We start from the raw sequence: 20,532 nt of genomic DNA, 5'->3' as shown, positions 1-20,532 counted from the left end.
GGGCAAACCAAAGTAAAATCAACATCAGTATCTGAAACTAAAGTCTGAAGGAAGTTTTCACATCAATAATAACTCAGTTACATTCATTTTTACAAAGTATTTTTAAAATTGTTTACAGGTAGAAACTTCTACTAAAGTGTGGTAACTTTTCTAAATTTGAGAAACACTGAAGACATTTTTTAAACATTTATTCAATTATTACCACATAATTTTTTAATAAACATTGCAGCAAATATGAGCAGAGGTTATAAAAGTTATCCAAATTGTTTTTATTTCAAAGCCAATCTCTGTTTTTCAGTCATATTGACCAAAATGTTGAAATTTATTTTATTGGACAAAATGTGTAACAAGTTAAGAAGACATTCCTGATCATAGTCAAATATTTACAAGTTACATAGTTTCATATTTTTCAAAGGACATTCTGCATTCAAACCAAAATATGAATATAAGAGCAAATCAAGCAAGAATATGACTGAATGTTGAAAGTTTGATTATTTCAACATGTCTGGAAATGTAAAATTTTCATGACAGTATCTTCATAAAAGCAGCATCACTGCAGCTTCTTGAAGCTGAACTCAGATCGGTTCACAGACTGAACTGATCTTCAGACACAGACACATGAACTCAGTCCAGCTGTTTTCTCACAGATACTTTTGTGAGGATAATTACAGGATATATCAAACCAGGACTTCAGATTTTCATATTCTCTTTTTCTCCCCATCCTCCCACAGTCAGCTGAGCCTGCACCATCTTTACTTCTGTTGTCAGGTTCTCCATCGTTCCAGAACGTCAAACTTGGAGCACAGCAGGAAGAAAATATCAGGTAAATGTTACAGAACACCATTTAAACAAACAATGTCTCATTATTCAGACCTTTCATCCAGAGGAGATCCGTCCACCCAGAACCATCTGCCTTCTTCCTTTAGGTCCGTCAGTCCGATCCAGAACATGTCCTCATCGTCCTCCATCAAGTCTCTCAGTCTTCCTACCAGGAACATCTGAACAGGAAAAGTTGATGAAAATATCTCAGAGATGAAAAAACATGATGATGAGAAGAAATCAGAGAGAAGCTGAACCTGCAGCAGTTTCATACCTGCTCCTCTCTGCTGTCGATCTTCACCAGGTCTGATCCCAGATCAACGCAGGAACGTCTGCTGTCATTCCAGGAGGATTTATTGGTGTTAAAATAATAACAGCTTCCTCCATGTTTCTCCCATCCTGCTTCACACTTCAGAAATGTTTCCCCTTCAAACAGATCAGAACAAAGACTTCAGTGAACCAGGAGGAATAAATCTCTGTAGATGTTTGTGTGATCTGGAGACAGCAGGAGGCGTCTTCTGTCCTGCAGCTACAATCTAACTTCCTGTCTCTGTCAGTCCATCAATGTCTCTTTAACTTCATTAGAGGACAGAAATGAGACAAAGATCAGATCATGAACTTACTTTTTACTGCAGGAAATATTGTTGTTGAAGTTGTACTTCCAACTTTTTGAAAAAAAAGAAAGCGAAAAGAAGTTGTGATTTCTGAACTAATTATTTTTCATTTTGCAGAACAGATAAAGAAAAAAAAATTAAACATTAACAAATAAAAAAAATAGATCTATACTGTAAAGAAATATTCTAATTTATGGTAAATAAATTAGGAAAATTGAAATTAAATTACCAGCTCACCGTATAGTATAAGATATTACAGTTTAGTATTTTGGCAACTAATTTCTGTGGTTGCCAGAAATGTACTGTATTGAATACGGCCATAGCGAACAAGAGCTTATGGTATAACAGCATCACTTTAAGTGTTTACTGAAAATTATTATAAAAACAATGCATTTATACCGTAAACATGCGGCAGAACTGTACGATAGGTTTTAGAGTATTGTATTGTGAAAACATTTTACTGTAAATTGCTGTTATGAGGCATTACAGTATAATATCACAGAAACCTTTAAACTCTGACTGTCTCACCTGACAGATTTCTCCTCAGAGCTTCATTCTCCTCTTTCAGGGTTTGGAGAATCTGATTGGTTCGTATTTTATCAAAAGCTGATTGGAGAAACAAAACATCAACATGTGGAGGAAAATAATGTGATCATGTTCATATTGATATCGCCCTCTATAGTTTTCTTGCTGTCATCTAAAAAACTAAAAACCAGTAAAACTAAACCACCATCAGGATGAACTCACAGAGTCTGTAGATGACGATGACAGCAGCAGCCAGCAGACCGACCAGAACCAGCAGAACTACTCCCCCTGCTGGCAGCTTGGAGGTTCTGCTTGGGTTTTCACCTGAGGAGCATTTAGAGCAGAACCGGATCAGAACCAGGAGACTCACAGAAGCTAACATCAACCTGATGATTCTTCTTATCGTCATATTCTTGGCTGTCCATTACTGTACCTGTTCTGTTCCTGTCAGTTTGGTTGTTATAGAAACCAGCATGTTGAACATCATCAAACATCTGGATAAGAATCAAATGACTGTTGATGATGAAGCTGGTCCTGTAATAAAACTACTGGGGTTTTGTTTAACTGCTGCAAAGAGAAATAACTCTCTTTAACTGTGTGCAGAAACAGGAACATACACTGTGTGCACAATTATTACGCAAGTTTTAGTTTTAACCACATAATCATTTTTATGCATATTTTCCAACTCGAATGTTTATTGAATATAAAAATATCAGCTGGTGTGTATTTGTTTAATGAGGGAGGTGGGAGATGAACACCATTATTCAAGATGTGCAGAACTATTAGGCAGCTACTTTTCCTCAGCAAAAGGGGTCAAAAAAAGTGACTCTGAAAAGTCCAGAACTGTTAAAAGTCTTTCAGAGGGAAGCAGAACTCTTGAAACTGCTGAAACATTGGGTCGTGATCACAGAACCACCAAACGTCTTGCTGCAAATAGTCAACAGGGTCGCAAGAAACGTGTTGAGAGAGAAAAAAGACGTAAACAAACTGCCAAAGATTTGAGAAGATTCAAACATGAAGCTACCAGGAATCCGTTATCTTTCAGTTTTGTCATATTCCAGAACTACAACCTGGAGCGTCCAGAAATATTCACCTCTTCAGAGACCAAGATAAGGAAGGCTGAAAACCGAACACCACTGATCAAGACACACAGCTGAAACATCAAGACTGGGCCAAAGGTTTAATGGACTGATGAGATGAGAGTGACTCCTGATGGACCAGTGGCCGGATCAGTAAAGGACACAGAGCTCCACTTGGCATCAGACGCCAGCTAAAAAACTCAAACATGCATAATAATTGTGCACATAATGTAGAGTCTAAAGACATTCATAGGAGGTGAGAAAAGATGCTGCAAACCGTGAAAACCAAAAACAAGAAGCATTTTAGTTCTTCAGGAACATCAGCCTTCCTCTCTGTGGTTTCCAGCGTTTTCTTGCTTAAGTTTCTTTTCATTTATTTTAAACTCATGACAGTCTGTTTAATAAACTCAACCGTTGAGGTGTCTTAAAGTTTAAATGTTAAATGCCTAAAGCAGTTTGTGTTCAGCCTGGCACCTTTTAAATTTCGTTGTCCTTGTGACAATGACAATAAAGATTTATCTGATCTTATCTTATCTTATCTGATGAAGACCTCTCAGCTCCACCTGCAGCTTCTTCATCACCTTCCTGTTGGTTGATCTCCTCATTAATATTCTCACCCTCTGTGTGTCTCTGTGGGCGTCTCATGATGAGGAAACTTCACTCAGGATAAAAACAGTCACAGCGGATGCTTCCTCGTTGCAGCGTTTCTAAGAAAAACACAAAGAGAGAAACTTTACATTTTAAAGTTTTGCTGTTGTTCTCAGTTCACAAAACTATTGACACTAAAATCCCAACTATTAAAGAAAGTGATGAAATTAACCTTTTTCCAGATGATTTAGTTAAAACTCCACCTGAGTTACTCACCAAGCACAACAGTCCAGACAGAAGATCGTTGAAGCGACGCCTCGATGGTTGTGTCTGGTGTCATCTTGCTGAAAACCACGTGACCAAAAACCAACGACGCCTCGCATTACATTGGACACGTGACTGATTCATTTTCAAATTCATATTCAAATACTTTATTGATCTGAAAGGGAAATAAAATGTTGCTGCTATTGAAGACGTTGACGACTGTTGGCAGGAAAGATCTCCTGCAGCAGCCTGTAATGCATTGAATCTGAAGAAGCCTCTGACTGAAGATGCTCTGCCTTTGCAACATGTTTTGCATGTCGGTTTTCAAAATAAAAGCGCGATGAGCCGTGCAGCTTCATGGGTGGTTGCATATAATTTGGTCGCTCATCAGAGCATCTTAGGAGAGTATCTGTCATCAGCAGCGGCTGAAAGAAATGGAATATTGACCAACATATATCATGATGTGTGTAAGTATATATATATATATATACAGTACAGACCAAACGTTTGGACACACCTTTTAGTTCAATGAGTTTCCTTTATTTTCATGACTATTGACATTATAGATTCACACTGAAGGCATCAAAACTATGAATAACACATGTGGAAATATGCACTAAACAAAAAAGTGTAAAACAACTGAAAATACCCCTTATATTCTAGTTTCTTCAAAGTAGCAACCTTTTGCTGTGATTACTGCTTTGCACACACTCTGCATTTTCTTGATGAGCTTCAAGAGGTCGTCACCTGAAATGGTTTTCACTTCATAGGTCAACCTGCCCTGTCAGGTTAATAAGTGGGATTTATTGCCTTATAAATAATCATGAAAATAAAGAAAACCCATTGAATTAGAAGGTGTGTCCAAACTATTGGTCTGTACTGGATGTATATAATGTATATATATATAATCAGCTTTGCGCAGCAGAATGGATCTGAGCCAACTAGACACCCGGGAAAAAGAGAATTTTGAAGAATTTCAGTCTTTTGGGAAGCAAGTCGAAACATAAGCACTGCACTCCCAAGACACTAAAACATCAAATGTCTTTAAATGAGTTTATGACAAGAAAGAAAACAACCACAGACTGTCAACATACAGCAGGATGAGTGGCTACAGATCATTTTAATAACCAAAACTAGATGACAGTTAAGTGGGACTTAATTGACTCTACTGTTACTAAATATGGGTCTGATAAAAACTTTGTGACAATATTACATATAAACAGTAGCAGTTTCTGATATGGTCAACGTGGTCAACTGCCCAGGGCGGCATCTTGTGGGAACAGCCTCTGATAACCTTTGAAGGAGCTCAAACAGGTCAATCTTGGGACATAAAAGATCTCAGGAGAATAAAAAGAGCGCTCAAAAACCGCAGAGTGGCTTCAGAGTATCACTGGAGGCAAACAGCCAGGCCCGCTGGACCGGACCGGACCGGCTCTGATGGATCAGATGATCTGCAGGTGTAATTTACTGGGCAGGCCAATCCTCCGGTGAGCAGCAGCTCCCTCTGGTGGATAACTGCAGGAACTGAACAACCTCACACAGAAACCAAACTCCAGCATCTTCACTGTAATTTTTCATCTTTAACTAAAGATTATGCTTAGTAAAATATAGTTACAGAACAATAAGTTTGCTCCCAAATCCACTGATTTAATGTCTAAAGAAGCAGTTTCTGTTCAGTCTGCTTGTATTCTGATGAAGACCACTCCGCTCTTCATCAGCTTCCTGCAGGTTTACCATCACCCTCATCATCTTCAGCTCTTCATCGCTCTGTGGTCGTCTCATCATGGAGACGCTTCACTCTGAGGACAAACAGACAGATCAGTTTCTGGAGCTGCTGAGGAAAAAGTTAAATGAAATTAAAGTATTTAACCTTCATGTTGATCATCTGGCAGTGGATATAATACGGTTTAACGCTGTGGGAACACAAACACCTCAGACTTTCTCTGAGTATTTGTTGGACAGAAAAGTATCTAAACTCACCATCAGATTGTCGTCTCTCCTCTGTGGAAGATCTGTTCGTCTTCATCTCTTTTCACAGATTTATTTTGAAGAAACTTCCTGTTAAAGACTTCCTCTACTGTCTGCTTCCTCATTCTCCTTTAATCTAAAACTCTTCAGTCTTTGACACGTTAAAAAAACACTTTATTGCGTCTCAAATGAGACATTGTAATATTTTTGTTCAGCTAACTGAGTTTCTAGATCTTTGGTTTGGATTTTAATAAAGACGTTTTGAGTTTCTGCCTCTGATCCTGAATCTGAGTTCTTCAACTTCTTTCCAAACCTCAGGAATGTTTCTAATCACCACAAATTAACACGTTTCAACTTAAAAGAAGAAAACAGCTTAAAAAGCTTCTTTATTTTTTACAGAAAGATTCATTTTCTTTCAGTTGATACTGAGAACAAAATAAATAAACATTTTATTGGAAGATGAAGAACTTCTTTCTTCACATCATCTTTATAAAACCTTCATGAATCTGAAGTGTGCCCTGCGACAGACTGGCGACCTGTCCAGGGCGTACCCCGCCTCCCGCCTGGAACGTAGCTGGAGATGGGCACCAGCAACCCTCCCGACCCCATTAGGGACAAGGGTGAACAGACAATGGATGGATGGATGGATGAATCTGAAATGGTTTTACAAAGTGAATTTAACACAAACACAGCACAATTTGGGCTGTTTTCTCACAGATACTTTTCTGAGGATAATCACAGTTTCTGTCATGCCAACACTTCAGGTTGTCCTCAACTTGCTCCCCCATCCTCACGCAGTCCGCTCCAGGTAGATTATTCACACCCAAGTCGTCTGGCTGGTCGAAATACCAAAAACTCAAACTAAAAGAACATAGAAGAGTTATTTAAGGTTAAGAACTGAATTCTTCAAATAGAGCAAAAGAGAGACTATATGGGACACCTTCTGTCAAATTTTAATTGGAGTTTGATGGATGAGTGATTGATGACTAATAGATTTTGATTTCCGGTCACAGGATGCCCTTCCCCCACCTTTCCCACCCCTCCCCCACACAGATCCGTTTTTCCCACGCCTTCAGACCTGTATGATTTGTAAGAATAATACAAGTAAAGTATGGAAATTATGAGTTTTAAGAATAATACAATTAAAGTATGAAAAACAATGAAAGTGTTAGATAATTGAGAATAATATACAATATAGTATATTTAAATAGGATGTTGTAGTTACCTCTGGTTTTAAACGGAATATCCTCCTGAGACACTGCGGGAAACGGGGAAGGGCTCTGCGAGGCAGGTTAAAAAAAATCCTAGTTGGGTGATTCTCATGACCTTTGGGGTCAAAACACATGTTGTGCAAGGAAACTCTATGTCACCGACATCCTCTGGCAAAGAATCGATAACAATGATGGTCAGTCTCTGGTTTTAAAACGGAATATCTTCCTGATCGGGTCTGCTATCAGCTCTTGGAATCTGTATATGTCCCCACCCAGACCCCCCCTGCCATGGGTGCTTGTCTGTCTGTGTGTGTGTGTGTGTGTGTGTGCGTGTGTGCGCGCACCCATAAGACTGAACACATACCTCTACAGAAAGCCTAGAGTTTTAACTGTTTTACTGCATTATTTATGGTAGCACGACTAGTCAGTGCTGACTATGAGTTTGTGATTTCCTTCATCACTTAAATTTTAAACTCTTATAGATTTTTTGCTGTAACACTTGCTAGTGTGATACGTTTCAGTAAATGTTCCTCATTTGTACACGTACTTCTGAAGAACATGTGACAGACAGTAAACAGGCCTATGTGAGGCTGCTCAAATTTAACTTTTATCTTTCCGCAGTTAAAGAATTTGTCCAGACTTTTCCAGAATTTGGCCCGGTATCATTGTGAATGATTTTGTTCAGTTTTTTTTCTTGCTGTTGAATCAACACTGATCTTCCCACTACTTCATGTTTTCTCCAAAATAGTAAATCTTGGTTTAAATACATTTGAAACTCATAGATTTTTTTTTCTGTAACACTTGCTAGAGTAATACATTTCAGGAAATGTTCCTCATTTGTACTCATACTTCTGAACAATATCTGACTAAACAGGCCACGGTGAGGCTGCTCATATGTATCTTTCAGCTTTCCCTCCACCCATTATCTTACACACTTTAGTGTGTTCACTAACAAAATATAATACACCTCTATCTTTTTTTAATTTTTCACTATTAAAACTTTTAAATGATCAATGTGAACCATCAGTCTGTATTAAAATAATTAATATAATTCATATTATTTATTTAGATTTGATGTTTTAATGTGTGCCCTTGGATTTATATTGATTTATTCAATGTGTAAATATTTATCAAACTGAATAGCCATTCTGTTTTTTATATAGTATTTTTTTTCTTTTGGTGTTTTGTTGCACAAATTTAAATATATGCTGGTTATCAGCCAAAAATTAAATCAGTGAATTTGTGTTTTTTCTTAAATACTCCCTCTCACCGAGACTTACTTACATCTTCTGACAACTAGCCCCACTTATAATAACATTGACTAAGTTTGCTATTGGTACACTTTACCTAAAAATAAAAATTAAACATACTCACTACACAACCATGCTCCAAGAGTTGCTCACAAAATGGTGAATTGTTTTGTTACCTTTAAAATGATCTGAAGCTTTTGTTCCTTGATGCTGTTCACTAATGTTCTCTAACAGACAGTACAACTCCTCTTGTAATTAATAAGCTTATAAATGATCAATGTGAAACATCAGTTTGCGCTAAAGAAGATCATATCAGTCAGATTAAGTAAAATATCATTATACTCAAAGCAATCAAAATTATATTTCTCTGAAAGGTCTTTTTTTTCAGGGAGTTTAGACTGTATGAAAGGAATCAGTGAAATATACTATGAAATATTTAATCTGCTGCATCCCCATAATGAAACTTCAATTGTGAATTGAATGATTACATTGCATCTAGACACAAAAGAATCAACCGTTAATTAGTAATCATACTGACTAACAAGATCTGATCAAACAACAAACCTGACTACCTCAAGGGATTTCTCACATTGGAGAATAAACCGTCTGACTTTCTTTAGCCACTAAATTTAACCTTACCAAAGTTTTGCCTTGGAGTAAACAGGTACTGAGTTTGAAGCGGATCAGACGCCTTCAGCCATCTGCTAAAGCTAGACTCCGGCCTTCCTCACTGTAAAATAAAACATTAGACTTAAAAAAAGTTCAAGCAAACGTCACTTAATTATCATCGACTTGTTGTTTGTACTCATCTTAAACAAGTGGCAGGAACATTTGGATATATAAAAAAAGCTTTATAAGTTAATCTATTTAAGTTGAGTCCGTGCAACAAGTAAAATAAAATAAAAAGTGAATTATTTGAAAGTAATGAGGATTTTGGCTGGTAAAAGTTGAACATTTTAACATGCCCAGACGCTACACCATTTCTGCTCAAGCAAACCAAAAGGTTTTGAACAGAACAACCATGTCAAATAATGAGACCGTGAATCTTTAATCTATGTAGCAAATATATTGCAGCTGCTGCTGTAAGCAGAAAATAAAAGAAGTTTTACGGAGAATAATATTTTGGATGAGTTTAAGAATATTGTTTGCCAAAATCACACGGTGTAACTACACTTGTCTTTTATATGTAGCAGTAATTGAATCTTTTTGAGGCAATTGGTTTGCATAAATTAAAGTAAATACAACCTATTTTCCTGCTCCACATACTTAGTTAGCAATTTGTCAGTTAGCTTCCCAGTCTGAACTTCTGGGCAATGTCTTGATTCAGTCAAATTTTCTATCTTGTATCTCCTGAACTCTGATATTTTGCTCGCTGGTCTTCAGCGTGCTTTGAATGCAGTATCGGGTTTCTCTTACTTTAACCCGCCCAACTTGCACCTGATTGGCATGTTAGCGTTTTGATTCCCTCCCAGTGAGGCGATGCTTTACAAAGCAAACTGTTTGTCAAACTGTTGATCTGCCTCATGGCTGTTTTAGAAGATATGGTGACTGAGGTTTAAACAGTACTAGCCGGCTCATGCAGCTTGTTTTTACTAGATGCCAGTCCTAAAAGTACATATCTTTAAAATTTGAATAAATACGTACAATTCCATAATTATTCGATCCAACGGTTATAGAAGTTTTGTAATAATGCAATTCAGGTATTTTACATTTTCTGGACTAAAGGAGGATTTCAGTTCAACACCTGTGGTTTCTTAATGTAAGTGTTTCTGCTACTTGACAAGAAACAGGGTTAAAAGAGGATTTAAAAAGCAAAATACAAAGATGATAGTTGTTTTTACTGAGAGCAAGGCTGTGACTAGTTATCAGGACAGAACGAGACCTGTAAAACTGTTGGGCATCTGTTCCAACAATTTATTAATCTTTAGGAAATATTTTTGGACACAGCCATCCGCAGGAGCAAGATGAAGCAAGAACATCACAACATCAGATGTATTTTTTCATCCTTATATCCGTGATTTAAAACTATTTTTAATTTTGTGTCATCATTGTTCCCCTTTTCAAAGAGTCAATTATTTTTTCACCCATGGAAAAGTGTAATGTGTTTATTATGAGTAGGATTAACCAAGCTGAAGGAAAATAAAGAAAAAGGATAAATAAATATTTATTGATACAGAACCGAATCAGCAAATATGAACTTTTGAAACTATTGAAACCTTCAAGAATTTTATGTTGTGTAAGATATTTAAGAAACTAATACTGAATCTGCGCTCATGAATTTCTTTATTTGGTCGTTATCTCTAAAATACGTCTACCTTGTGTTTTGTTGAACACCAGACATCTCATCTCTTTTCCACAGTTTTTCACTTAGTTCCACTACTGCAGTGGATTTTATAGTCAATGTTTAAAGCCAACAGAGTCTGAAGCGATGGAGGAAATGTACGTCAATATGGAACCTGTTGGAAAAACCGCATCTAATCACACAGGTAAGAACAAAGTTACAGAGAAATTTAGTATGTATTGAATTCAATTTTGCTAAGGTTGAGGTTTTTGCTAAGGTTGAGGTTTTTGTTAAGGTTGGAGCAGCTCCAAAGAGAGGCTCTGCCTCCGTGCGGCTGTATGTTTGGGAATCCTGAATGTTTTACTTTTGGCTGAACTCATCGCCCTCAGTGTTCACAGTGAGTCTTGTTTTAGTCATCTTAAAGATGTAAAAAGAGTAGATTTTATGTTTCTGTTATATTAAAAAAAGTAATTGTTCCCCTTCTAAAATCAAACTGATCAAATAGCAAGGGTTTAAAAAGAATAAAGCTTAGTGACTCAAAGTTTTGCAGAGAGGTGAAACATTACACATGAGTTTGATTCATTTTCAGCAATGGTTGCATTTACAGCCATTTAGGTTAGCGTGTCTTTAATATCTTTTCTTTTTTCAAACTATTTACCCAACGATTCATTGTTCAGTGTTACCTCAGTTTAAATTCTACAGGCATAACCAAAATCATGAAACTATTTTATAAGTCTTAAGTGAAAATACGGTCTTGCCACTTCTTTTTGCAAACATGGTTGTTAATTTTTTTTTTTTTTCAGCTCATGACATGACAGCAGATTTTTCTGACATCAGCAACATTCTGACCGAGCAGAACAGCAGCAGCAAGTTTCCCTCCAGGAACGCTAACTTCACTGAAACGGCTCCACGAACCGTTTCAGTGAAGGACTGAAGAGAAATGATGAGCAATGTTTTATGGGTTTGGGTTTTATAAAGCAAAGATTGGTATTTTTAATTTTTAATTTTTTTTTTTTTTTGTAACATCAAAAGTTCATTTTTGAGGCAAAACTAAGAAATTTCTAAAAATTTCAAATTGCATTTTCCTACATACCGTTGCCTGGTGTTTTAGCAGGTAAAGGTTGGCAAAAACCATGATCTTAAATTTTATTTACAAAGCAATTTTCAAAGAAAGTCATAATATCCTGTACAACACCATTCACAGATTACAAATACTAAAAAGTCTGAAACAAGCATCAAAATCATTATAAACTCATGACAAAAAAAAACTTATGACAACAATCTTGCTCCTGAATTTGGGTCAGGAAAATAAAGCTAGAGAAGCAAACTCTTTCACAATTTAGATTTACAGATTCACAGGAAAAGCTACATTTTCAACAACTATATAGATTTAGAAAAACAAAAAAACAAATTTTAGGCATAACTATTGTATTTTACCTGCCTCAGGTGATTTGTTGGATCATTTTGTGTAGCATGATTTAGTAGTAGCATCATGTAGTGTGATAGTGACAGACTGCAACATCAGTGTTTGGAATAAGTTTTGTATCTTTAATGGCAAGAAACATCATTTTTACATCAGCGGGATGTTAAAAGTCTTGTATCTAAACATCTTATGGGGAGGTTTTTATTGTTTCCTTATTTATTATTTCCTTAAAACCGTTTAAGGAGTGTTGATTTCATCCAAAATTTTAAGGGATTATAAAGGATTTAAAGCTAAAAAACCCCCAATGAAAATGTACTACACGTCATGCATTTGAAGCTTTGACCCAACACAGGGCAGGCTGTACACTGTGATGGAGATATTTGTCTCTTTAAAGATCTGTTCCAGGATCTTTGACACCTTTGACCACTGCAGCTGGTCCAGGCCACAGCCAATTCTGAGGGGGGAGATACGAGACAATCAAATTGATTAATTATTCCCAATAAAGAAGAAGATTTAAGGGTATTTATTATAGTCATTTATCCACAGTAGTTCCTACAAACCGAGGTATTGATATCCTATTGACACCATTTTCTAAGCAGTGAGATTTCATGTCTTCCAGACTCTGTCTTAGGTTGACATACGTGGGTTTCTGACTGGCTTTTTTCTTTGTGATCTGAGACACATAATAGGAAAGATACAGTTACCAGATCGAATAATGAAACAGGTTTTGGTCCTATGCAGTATAATTGTGGTATGTTTACCAGATAGTAGATGAAACGTTGATTATGTGCCAGGACAGCACACTGCCCTGGAAGCTTCTCTATTAGGACATACAAAAAAAATACAAAACAGGATATCATTTAGCACTTGCTGTTGAACTCATACATTTGAATGAACTGGAAAAACATAAAACATTTTTTCCAAAACAAAGACTTTAGTAACTAGTCTGACTCACTCTGTTCCTTTAACTCTGAGACTCGACCAAACTTCTTCTTGAACATCACCGCTATGCCTGCTCCCATGCGACAGTCTTCACTGATGCAGTGGGCCAAGGATTCATCGCGTGGACAGGAGAACAAATCTCCGGTTTAATGAACCCAGTTGCAGCTGCTGAGTTATTACATTTACAATCCCAGTAATGATATTTCTCCTCCATGGGCTGCCACCTTATCGTGGTGGAGGGGTTTGAGTGCCCCAATGATCCTAGGAGCTATGCTGTCTGGGGCTTCATGCCCCTGGTAGGGTCACCCAAGGCAGACAGGTCCTAGGTGAGGGACCAGACAAAGTGCAGCCCGAAGACCCCAATGATGAAGGAAAACCTTGGACTTGGTGTTCCCTCGCCCGGACGCGGGTCACCGGGGCCCCACTCTGGAGCCAGGCCTGGAGGGGGGGCACGATGGCGAGCGTCTGGTGGCCGGGCTTTTACCCATGGAGCCTGGCCGGGCTTAGCCCGAAGAGGAAACATGGGCCCCCCCTCCCATGGGCCCACCACCCGTGGGAGGGGCCAAAGGGGTCGGGTGCACTGTGTGATGGGTGGCGGCCAAGGGAGGGGACCCTGGCGGTCCGATCCTCGGTTGCAGAAACTGGCTCTTGGGACGTGGAATGTCACCTCTCTGGTGGGGAAGGAGCCGGAGCTAGTGCGTGAGGTCGAGAGGTTCCGGCTAGAAATAGTCGGTCTCACCTCGACGCATGGCTCTGGTTCTAGAACCAGTCTCCTTGAGAGGGGCTGGACATACTTCCACTCTGGAGTTGCCCAGGGAGAGAGACGTCGGGCAGGAGTGGGCATACTTGTTGCTCCCCATCTCGGCGCCTGTACGTTGGAGTTTACCCCGGTGAACGAGAGGGTAGGATCCCTCCGCCTACGGGTGGGGGGACGGGTTCTGACTGTCGTTTGTGCTTACGGGCCGAACGACAGTTCAGATTACCCACCCTTTTTGGAGTCCTTAGAGGAGGTACTGGAGAGTGCTCCTCCTGGGGACTCCCTTGTTCTGCTGGGGGACTTCAACGCTCACGTGGGCAACGACAGTGAGACCTGGAGGGGCGTGGTTGGGAGGAACGGCCCACCCGACCTGAACTCGAGCGGTGTTCTGTTGCTGGACTTCTGTGCTCGCCATGGATTGTCCATAACGAACACCATGTTCAAGCATAAGGGTGTCCATATGTGCACTTGGCACCAGGACACCCTAGGCCGCAGTTCGATGATCGACTTTGTCATCGTTTCATCGGATCTGCAGCCGTATGTCTTGGACACTCGGGTGAAGAGAGGTGCGGAGCTGTCCACTGACCACTACCTGGTGGTGAGTTGGCTCCGGTGGTGGGGGCGAAAGCCGGTCAGACCTGGCAGGCCCAAACGTGTTGTGAGGGTCTGCTGGGAATGTCTGGCGGAATCCCCTGTGAGACGGAGCTTTAACTCCCATCTCCGGCAAAACTTCGAACACGTCCCGGGGGAGGTGGGGGACATGGAGTCTGAGTGGACCGTGTTCCGTGCCTCCATTGTCGAGGCGGCCGATCGGAGCTGTGGCCGCAAGGTTGTGGGTGCCTGTCGCGGCGGCAACCCTCGAACCCGTTGGTGGACACCTTCGGTGAGGGATGCCGTCAGGCTGAAGAAGGAGTCCTATCGAGCCTTTTTGGCCTGTGGGACTCCGGAAGCAGCTGATGGGTACCGGCGGGCGAAGCGGCATGCGGCTCGGGTGGTTGCTGAGGCAAAAACTCGGGTGTGGGAGGAGTTTGGAGAGGCCATGGAGAAAGACTTCCGCACGGCTTCGAGGCGATTCTGGTCCACCATCCGGCGTCTCAGGGGGGGGAAGCGGTGCAGCACCAACACTGTTTATAGTGGGGATGGTGTGCTGCTGACCTCTACTCGGGACGTTGTGGGCCGGTGGGCAGAGTACTTCGAAGACCTCCTCAATCCCACCAACATGCCTTCCACTGAGGAAGCGGAGCCTGGGGACTCTGGGTTGGGCTCTCCAATCTCTGGGGGCGAGGTCGCCGAGGTGGTTAAAAAGCTCCTCGGTGGCAAGGCCCCGGGGGTGGATGAGATCCGCCCGGAGTTCCTTAAGGCTCTGGATGTTGTAGGGTTGTGTTGGTTGACGCGACTCTGCAATATCGCATGGACATCGGGGGCAGTTCCCCTGGATTGGCAGACTGGGGTGGTGGTCCCCCTGTTCAAAAAGGGGGACCGGAGGGTGTGCTCCAATTATAGAGGGGTCACACTCTTAAGCCTCCCTGGCAAGGTCTATTCAGGGGTCCTGGAGAGGAGGGTCCGTCGGATAGTCGAACCTCGGATTCAGGAAGAGCAGTGTGGTTTTCGTCCTGGTCGTGGAACACTGGACCAGCTCTACACCCTCAGCAGGGTCCTGGAGGGTGCATGGGAGTTCGCCCAACCAGTCTACATGTGTTTTGTGGACTTGGAGAAGGCGTTCGACCGTGTCCCTCGGGGAGCCCTGTGGGGGGTTCTCCGGGAGTATGGGGTACCGGGCCCTTTGATACGGGCTGTCAGGTCCCTGTATGACCGGTGTCAGAGTCTGGTCCGCATTGCCGGCAGTAAGTCGGGCTCGTTTCCGGTGAGAGTTGGACTCCGCCAGGGCTGCCCTTTGTCACCGATTCTGTTCATCACTTTCATGGACAGAATTTCTAGGCGCAGCCAAGGTGTTGAGGGGATCCGATTTGGTGGCCTCAGGATCTCATCTCTGCTTCTCGCAGACGATGTGGTCCTTTTGGCTTCATCAGATCGTGATCTGCAGCTCTCGCTGGATCGGTTCGCAGCCGAGTGTGAAGCGGCCGGGATGGGGATCAGTGCCTCCAAATCCGAGGCCATGGTCTTGAGCCGGAAAAGGGTAGAGTGCCTTCTCCGGGTCAGGGGGGGTGTCCTGCCCCAAGTGGAGGAGTTTAAGTATCTCGGGATCTTGTTCACGAATGGGGGAAGAAGGGAGCGGGAGATCGACAGGCGGATTGGCGCAGCGTCTGCTGTCAAGCGGGCGCTGTACCGGTCCGTCGTGGTGAAGAGAGAGCTGAGCCAAAAAGCGAAGCTCTCGATTTACCGGTCGATCTACGTTCCCACCCTCATCTATGGTCATGAGCTTTGGGTCATGACCGAAAGAACGAGATCGCGGATACAAGCGGCCGAAATGGGTTTTCTCCGTAGGGTGGCTGGGCTCTCCCTTAGAGATAGGGTGAGAAGCTCAGTCATCCGGGAGGGACTCAGAGTAGAGCCGCTGCTCCTTCACATCGAGAGGAGCCAGTTGAGGTGGCTTGGGCATCTGGTCAGGATGCCTCCTGGACGCCTCCCTGGTGAGGTGTTCCGGGCACGTCCCACCGGGAGGAGGCCCCGGGGAAGACCCAGGACACGCTGGAGGGACTATGTCTCTCGGCTGGCCTGGGAACGCCTCAGGATTCCCCCGGAGGAGCTGGAAGAAGTGGCTGGGGAGAGGGAAGTCTGGGCCTCCCTTCTGAAGCTGCTACCCCCGCGACCCGACCTCGGATAAGCGGAAGAAGATGGATGGATGGATGGATGGATGGTAATGATATTTCTGAGTTTCAGTCGTGAAAGCAGATGTGCTAACTGGAAAACGGTCGTTTTGCAGACGGTGTGTCCTGGTTGCAGATCAGGTTTGTGTTGCCATGAAGGGTTTAAAGATCAGGCTCAATGTGTATAATATGTGATCAACTGGATTTAGTGGGAACAGCAGTCAATATGACAGGAAAAATGTTTGTTTCAGTTGATTCATGTTTTATTTTATTTTATGGGTTTTGCCTTACAGCCAATGAGAAGAAAAATCATTCAATTACATTTGGTTAAAGTTTCTGAATTTATTTTCTTTTCTTCATCATGTCTGAAATAAATCTCTAAATGTCACATTAACATTGTTGATCCTGAATTCAGATGTTTTAACTGAATTGATCTTTAGTGACAGAAACATTGAGACACATTTGCTGCTTTCTCACAAATGCTCCTGAGAGGATCATCACAGGATGCATGAAACCAGTAAATCAGTTCTTCTTCTTTTGTTTTCCTTTCCATCCTCACACAGTCTCGATCTTTAGCAGTTTTATTTCCTCCATGTTTGTTTCCAGGTTGGTCTTCACTCCAAAAACTCAGACTGTGATTTAAAACAATAAAAGCATCTTAAATAAAATAAAATAAAACACCAGGATATTTTCAGAGGAATCAAACCTTTTATTCAGAGGTGATCCATCAACCCAGAACCATTTGCCTTCTTCCTTTGAGTCCGTCAGTCCGATCCAGAAATTCTTTGTTCCATTCATCTTCATGGGATAAATGAAGCGTCTCAGTTTCTTCCACAGGAACAACTGAACAGGAGAAGTTGATTAAAATGAGATTTTTCTGAGTTAAGATGAAGAATCAAGATGATGAGATTAAATCAGAGAGAAGCTGAACCTGCAGCAGAGTTTCATACCTGCTCCTCTCTGCTGTCGATCTTCACCAGGTCTGATCCATGATGTTGGCAGGAACGTCTGCTGTCAGTCCAGGAGGATTTATTGGTGGAGAAATAATAACAGCTTCCTCCATGTGGCTCCCATTCTGCTTCACACTTCGGAAATGTTTCATCTTTAAAGACAAAGACTTCAGTGAACCAGGAGGAATAAATCTCTGTAGATGTTTGTGTGATCTGGAGACAGCAGGAGGCGTCTTCTGTCCTGCAGCTACAATCTAACTTCCTGTCTCTGTCAGTCCATCAATGTCTCTTTAACTTCATTAGAGGACAGAAATGAGACAAAGATCAGATCATGGACTTACTTTTTACTGCAGAAGGACATGTTGGAGGTGGAGACGCTTTGCACATTTCAAGCTCACGGTGGATGTTTCTGTTGTTGATTTCTGTTTAGAAAAATAAAAAGTGTTTCATGTCAGTCTCCCTTCACAAAGTCCTGCTTAATCCAAAAAAGTCACAAATAAATATGTTTTGTCAGCACTGAATAAATCTTTATGACTGAACCTTGAAGACACTTCCAAAGATTTTCCCTCAAAGTCTCAGAGGCCAGGTACAAAAAGAGCATCTCAGTTTTTGATGAGAGTCAAATTATGAATATTTTACGACCCGAAGCGACCCGCACGAAACCCAGGAAACCCTCTATGGTTTAATCATTTTACCGGGTCAGTTTGTGTTCAGCACCGAGACTCACGGGTGACAGAGAGGGCGATGATGGCCGCCGCCAGCAGGACGCTGAGAACCAGCAGAGCCGCTCGCTCTGCGGTGAGTCGAGGTTTTATCTGACGTCTGGGTTGAGGTTTCCTCATTTCACTTGAATCAAATGGTTGAGAGTCTGAGGAGACACCAAGACAGATTCATTATGTATAATAATAATAATAATAATAATAATAATAATAATAATAATAATAATAATAATAATATACAGTTAAGAAATAGAGCTTCAAAGCAATGCTTACTCCACATGTTTCTTAACTAAATCTTTTCAGTTTATGTTGCTGACAGAATCGTTGGAATAAACAATTCCTATAGATTTATGATCCTATAGATCATAATTACTATAGATTTATGATCTTATAGATCATAATTCCTATAGATTCATGATCTTATAGATCATAATTCCTATAGATTCATGATCCATTCCATGTTCACCCTTTTAAATTACAGACAGAGATGCTGTTAACATGGTAGCAACCAATATTCCATATTTTTATGAATTACATGGATGTGCAAACTCTGACATTTTGCACATAATTAACAGGTTCAGTTGTGAAGTGAATCCACCTGTCAGTGTCCTGCTGTCTGTTTATCTGCTGTTCTCTGCCCTGCATGTCATGATTAGAGTTTTTCTGTGTGTTTATTTTAGGTTTCTGTGTCTCTTGAGGCTTCATGTTGTCCTGTCTTCCCCCTGATTGTTCCCAGGTGGGTCTCGTTCCCTGATTATCCTCTGTGTATTTAATGTCACCTGTGTCTCTGTGTCTCTGTCGGGTCCTGGTTGAATCTGTCTTATCAAGCTGTCATGCTAGTCTGCTGCCAGCTGTGTTTTCTGACCAGTTGCTACCAGTATAAAGTCTTAGCCTTCCGCTCTCAAGCTGCCTGGATTATCAGACTTTTGTTTTTCTGGAATCTACATTAAAATCATCTTTTAATCTTTTCAACCTGGATCCTCTGCGTCAGTCTCACCACCTACTTCCTCACTTCTATGACACTGCATTCATCAGCTTAATGTACCTTCACTTATTTAATCACTTAATATTATTGAACATGGTTATTCTACATGAGCAGCCCCAGTATTTTTAATTCTGGCTCAAACGGCAGCAGTCAGTTATAAAGAAAGCAGAGAGTTATAAACTACAGCAGATGTTCAAAAACAAAGATCAGTAATAAAGTGTGAAGAGTTTTCTGTATTAATAATTTCCCTCTTGTCTGAATCTTCCTCTGGAAAACATTTAAAATGTTTGAGTTTTTTTGTTTTTTTGCAGCATTTAAACCTTTCTGGAAAAAAAAGGTTCAATAGTAAATAAGCTCATCAATGCTGAGACAGGAGATATTAATAACTATTCTGTCAACAGGAGAGAAGAAAATAAACTTTAGACAGAAGAGTCACTGATGGAAAGAGCAGAAATTATGACTTGCTGTTGGTTTTTAAGAATCTTAAAATCTGAGAGGAAACAGCAGGAACATGACAGCAGCCTCACAGGATGACATTAACTTTGAGTTTAACACGTCGATCTTTTCCTCATTTCAAAGACCAGAAGCTGATTTCATCCAACGCCTGCGACTCACAGATATTTATATTCAGTAAAAAAAATGCAGTCAAAATGTTCCAATTGGATATTTTTACTCCAAATTTACATTTTTAATAGAAATACTTTGGCTTCTTCATTAAAATATTCAGCATTTTTCAGCAGAGCACAGATTAAATAAAATAATAACATTTTCTTCAGTTTTTCCTCTGCAGATTAACAGATCTTTTACACACTCTTTATTTTTCTACTTACCTTCTGTGTGTTTTCTCAGGTGCCTGACTTCAGAGTAAGTGACCTCTGGCGACAAATGAATATCAGCTGCATGTGAGGCAGAAATCAGTCAGTTTGGGTCGACGTCTGACAAAATGTAACTTCTTAAACATTAAATCTGCAAGCAGAGAGAGGTGAACTCACCTTTGGCCCTGGATTTAGGGAGCTTCACATCAGCGTACGTTACCTCGGCAGCGGCCATGTTGGATCTCTGAGCCTGACGGAGAGGTGAAGTTCAGAAGTCTAGAGGATTCAGAGCGGAGTGACGGCCAAGCTGCAGTCGGGTCGGAGCAAAGACGCTGAATCAGCGGAGATGAAAGTTTGATCCAGTGTTAAAGGCAGGCTCAGCATCAGAGCTGTGAGTTACCTTTAGTGGTAAATGATATCAGTGACGATGATGAAACAACAGGAAGCAACTCTGTTACCACAGATGAAGTCTGCTAGTAAACACCAAACCTAGTTTCCATTCCACCATTTTTAAGACATATCTCTACTTCCTCCGCACGTCCTTTACCTCGTTTAAAATACTCAAGTAATGATT

At 40.9% G+C, this 20,532-nt stretch overlaps 1 protein-coding gene and 1 long non-coding RNA gene across 6 annotated transcripts; one reads left to right on the top strand and one right to left on the bottom strand.

The window, feature by feature from the left end:
* Positions 1-173: 173 nt before the first annotated feature.
* LOC114155563 (hepatic lectin-like) lies at positions 174-20,347 on the bottom strand. Of its 5 annotated transcripts, XM_028035506.1 has the most exons (8): positions 3,902-4,049; positions 3,655-3,744; positions 2,181-2,282; positions 1,962-2,039; positions 1,443-1,484; positions 1,094-1,245; positions 874-998; positions 174-794 (listed from the first exon to the last, which is right to left on the bottom strand). In XM_028035506.1, the coding sequence occupies exons 2-8, from the start codon at positions 3,680-3,682 to the stop codon at positions 605-607; spliced, it is 717 nt and encodes a 238-aa protein (XP_027891307.1). In that variant the 5' UTR covers positions 3,683-3,744; positions 3,902-4,049; the 3' UTR covers positions 174-604. The 5 variants fall into 5 exon arrangements, with proteins under 5 accessions (XP_027891307.1, XP_027891304.1, XP_027891306.1 ...); XM_028035503.1 differs by lacking the exons at positions 1,443-1,484; positions 1,962-2,039; positions 2,181-2,282; positions 3,655-3,744; positions 3,902-4,049 and adding exons at positions 17,781-17,861; positions 18,167-18,307; positions 19,974-20,039; positions 20,136-20,347; XM_028035505.1 differs by lacking the exons at positions 3,655-3,744; positions 3,902-4,049 and adding an exon at positions 2,392-3,648.
* LOC114155573 (uncharacterized) lies at positions 9,818-11,511 on the top strand. The gene is made up of 4 exons (XR_003597781.1): positions 9,818-10,077; positions 10,678-10,804; positions 10,895-10,996; positions 11,403-11,511. It is a non-coding gene; the product is annotated as an uncharacterized LOC114155573 (long non-coding RNA).
* Positions 20,348-20,532: the final 185 nt, after the last annotated feature.

The sequence above is a fragment of the Xiphophorus couchianus genome, chromosome 13, assembly GCF_001444195.1.
Source record: "Xiphophorus couchianus chromosome 13, X_couchianus-1.0, whole genome shotgun sequence".
NCBI classification, from domain to species: domain Eukaryota; kingdom Metazoa; phylum Chordata; class Actinopteri; order Cyprinodontiformes; family Poeciliidae; genus Xiphophorus; species Xiphophorus couchianus.
Note: the sequence above shows the minus strand (reverse complement) of the source record. Positions and strands in the feature narration are given on the sequence as shown.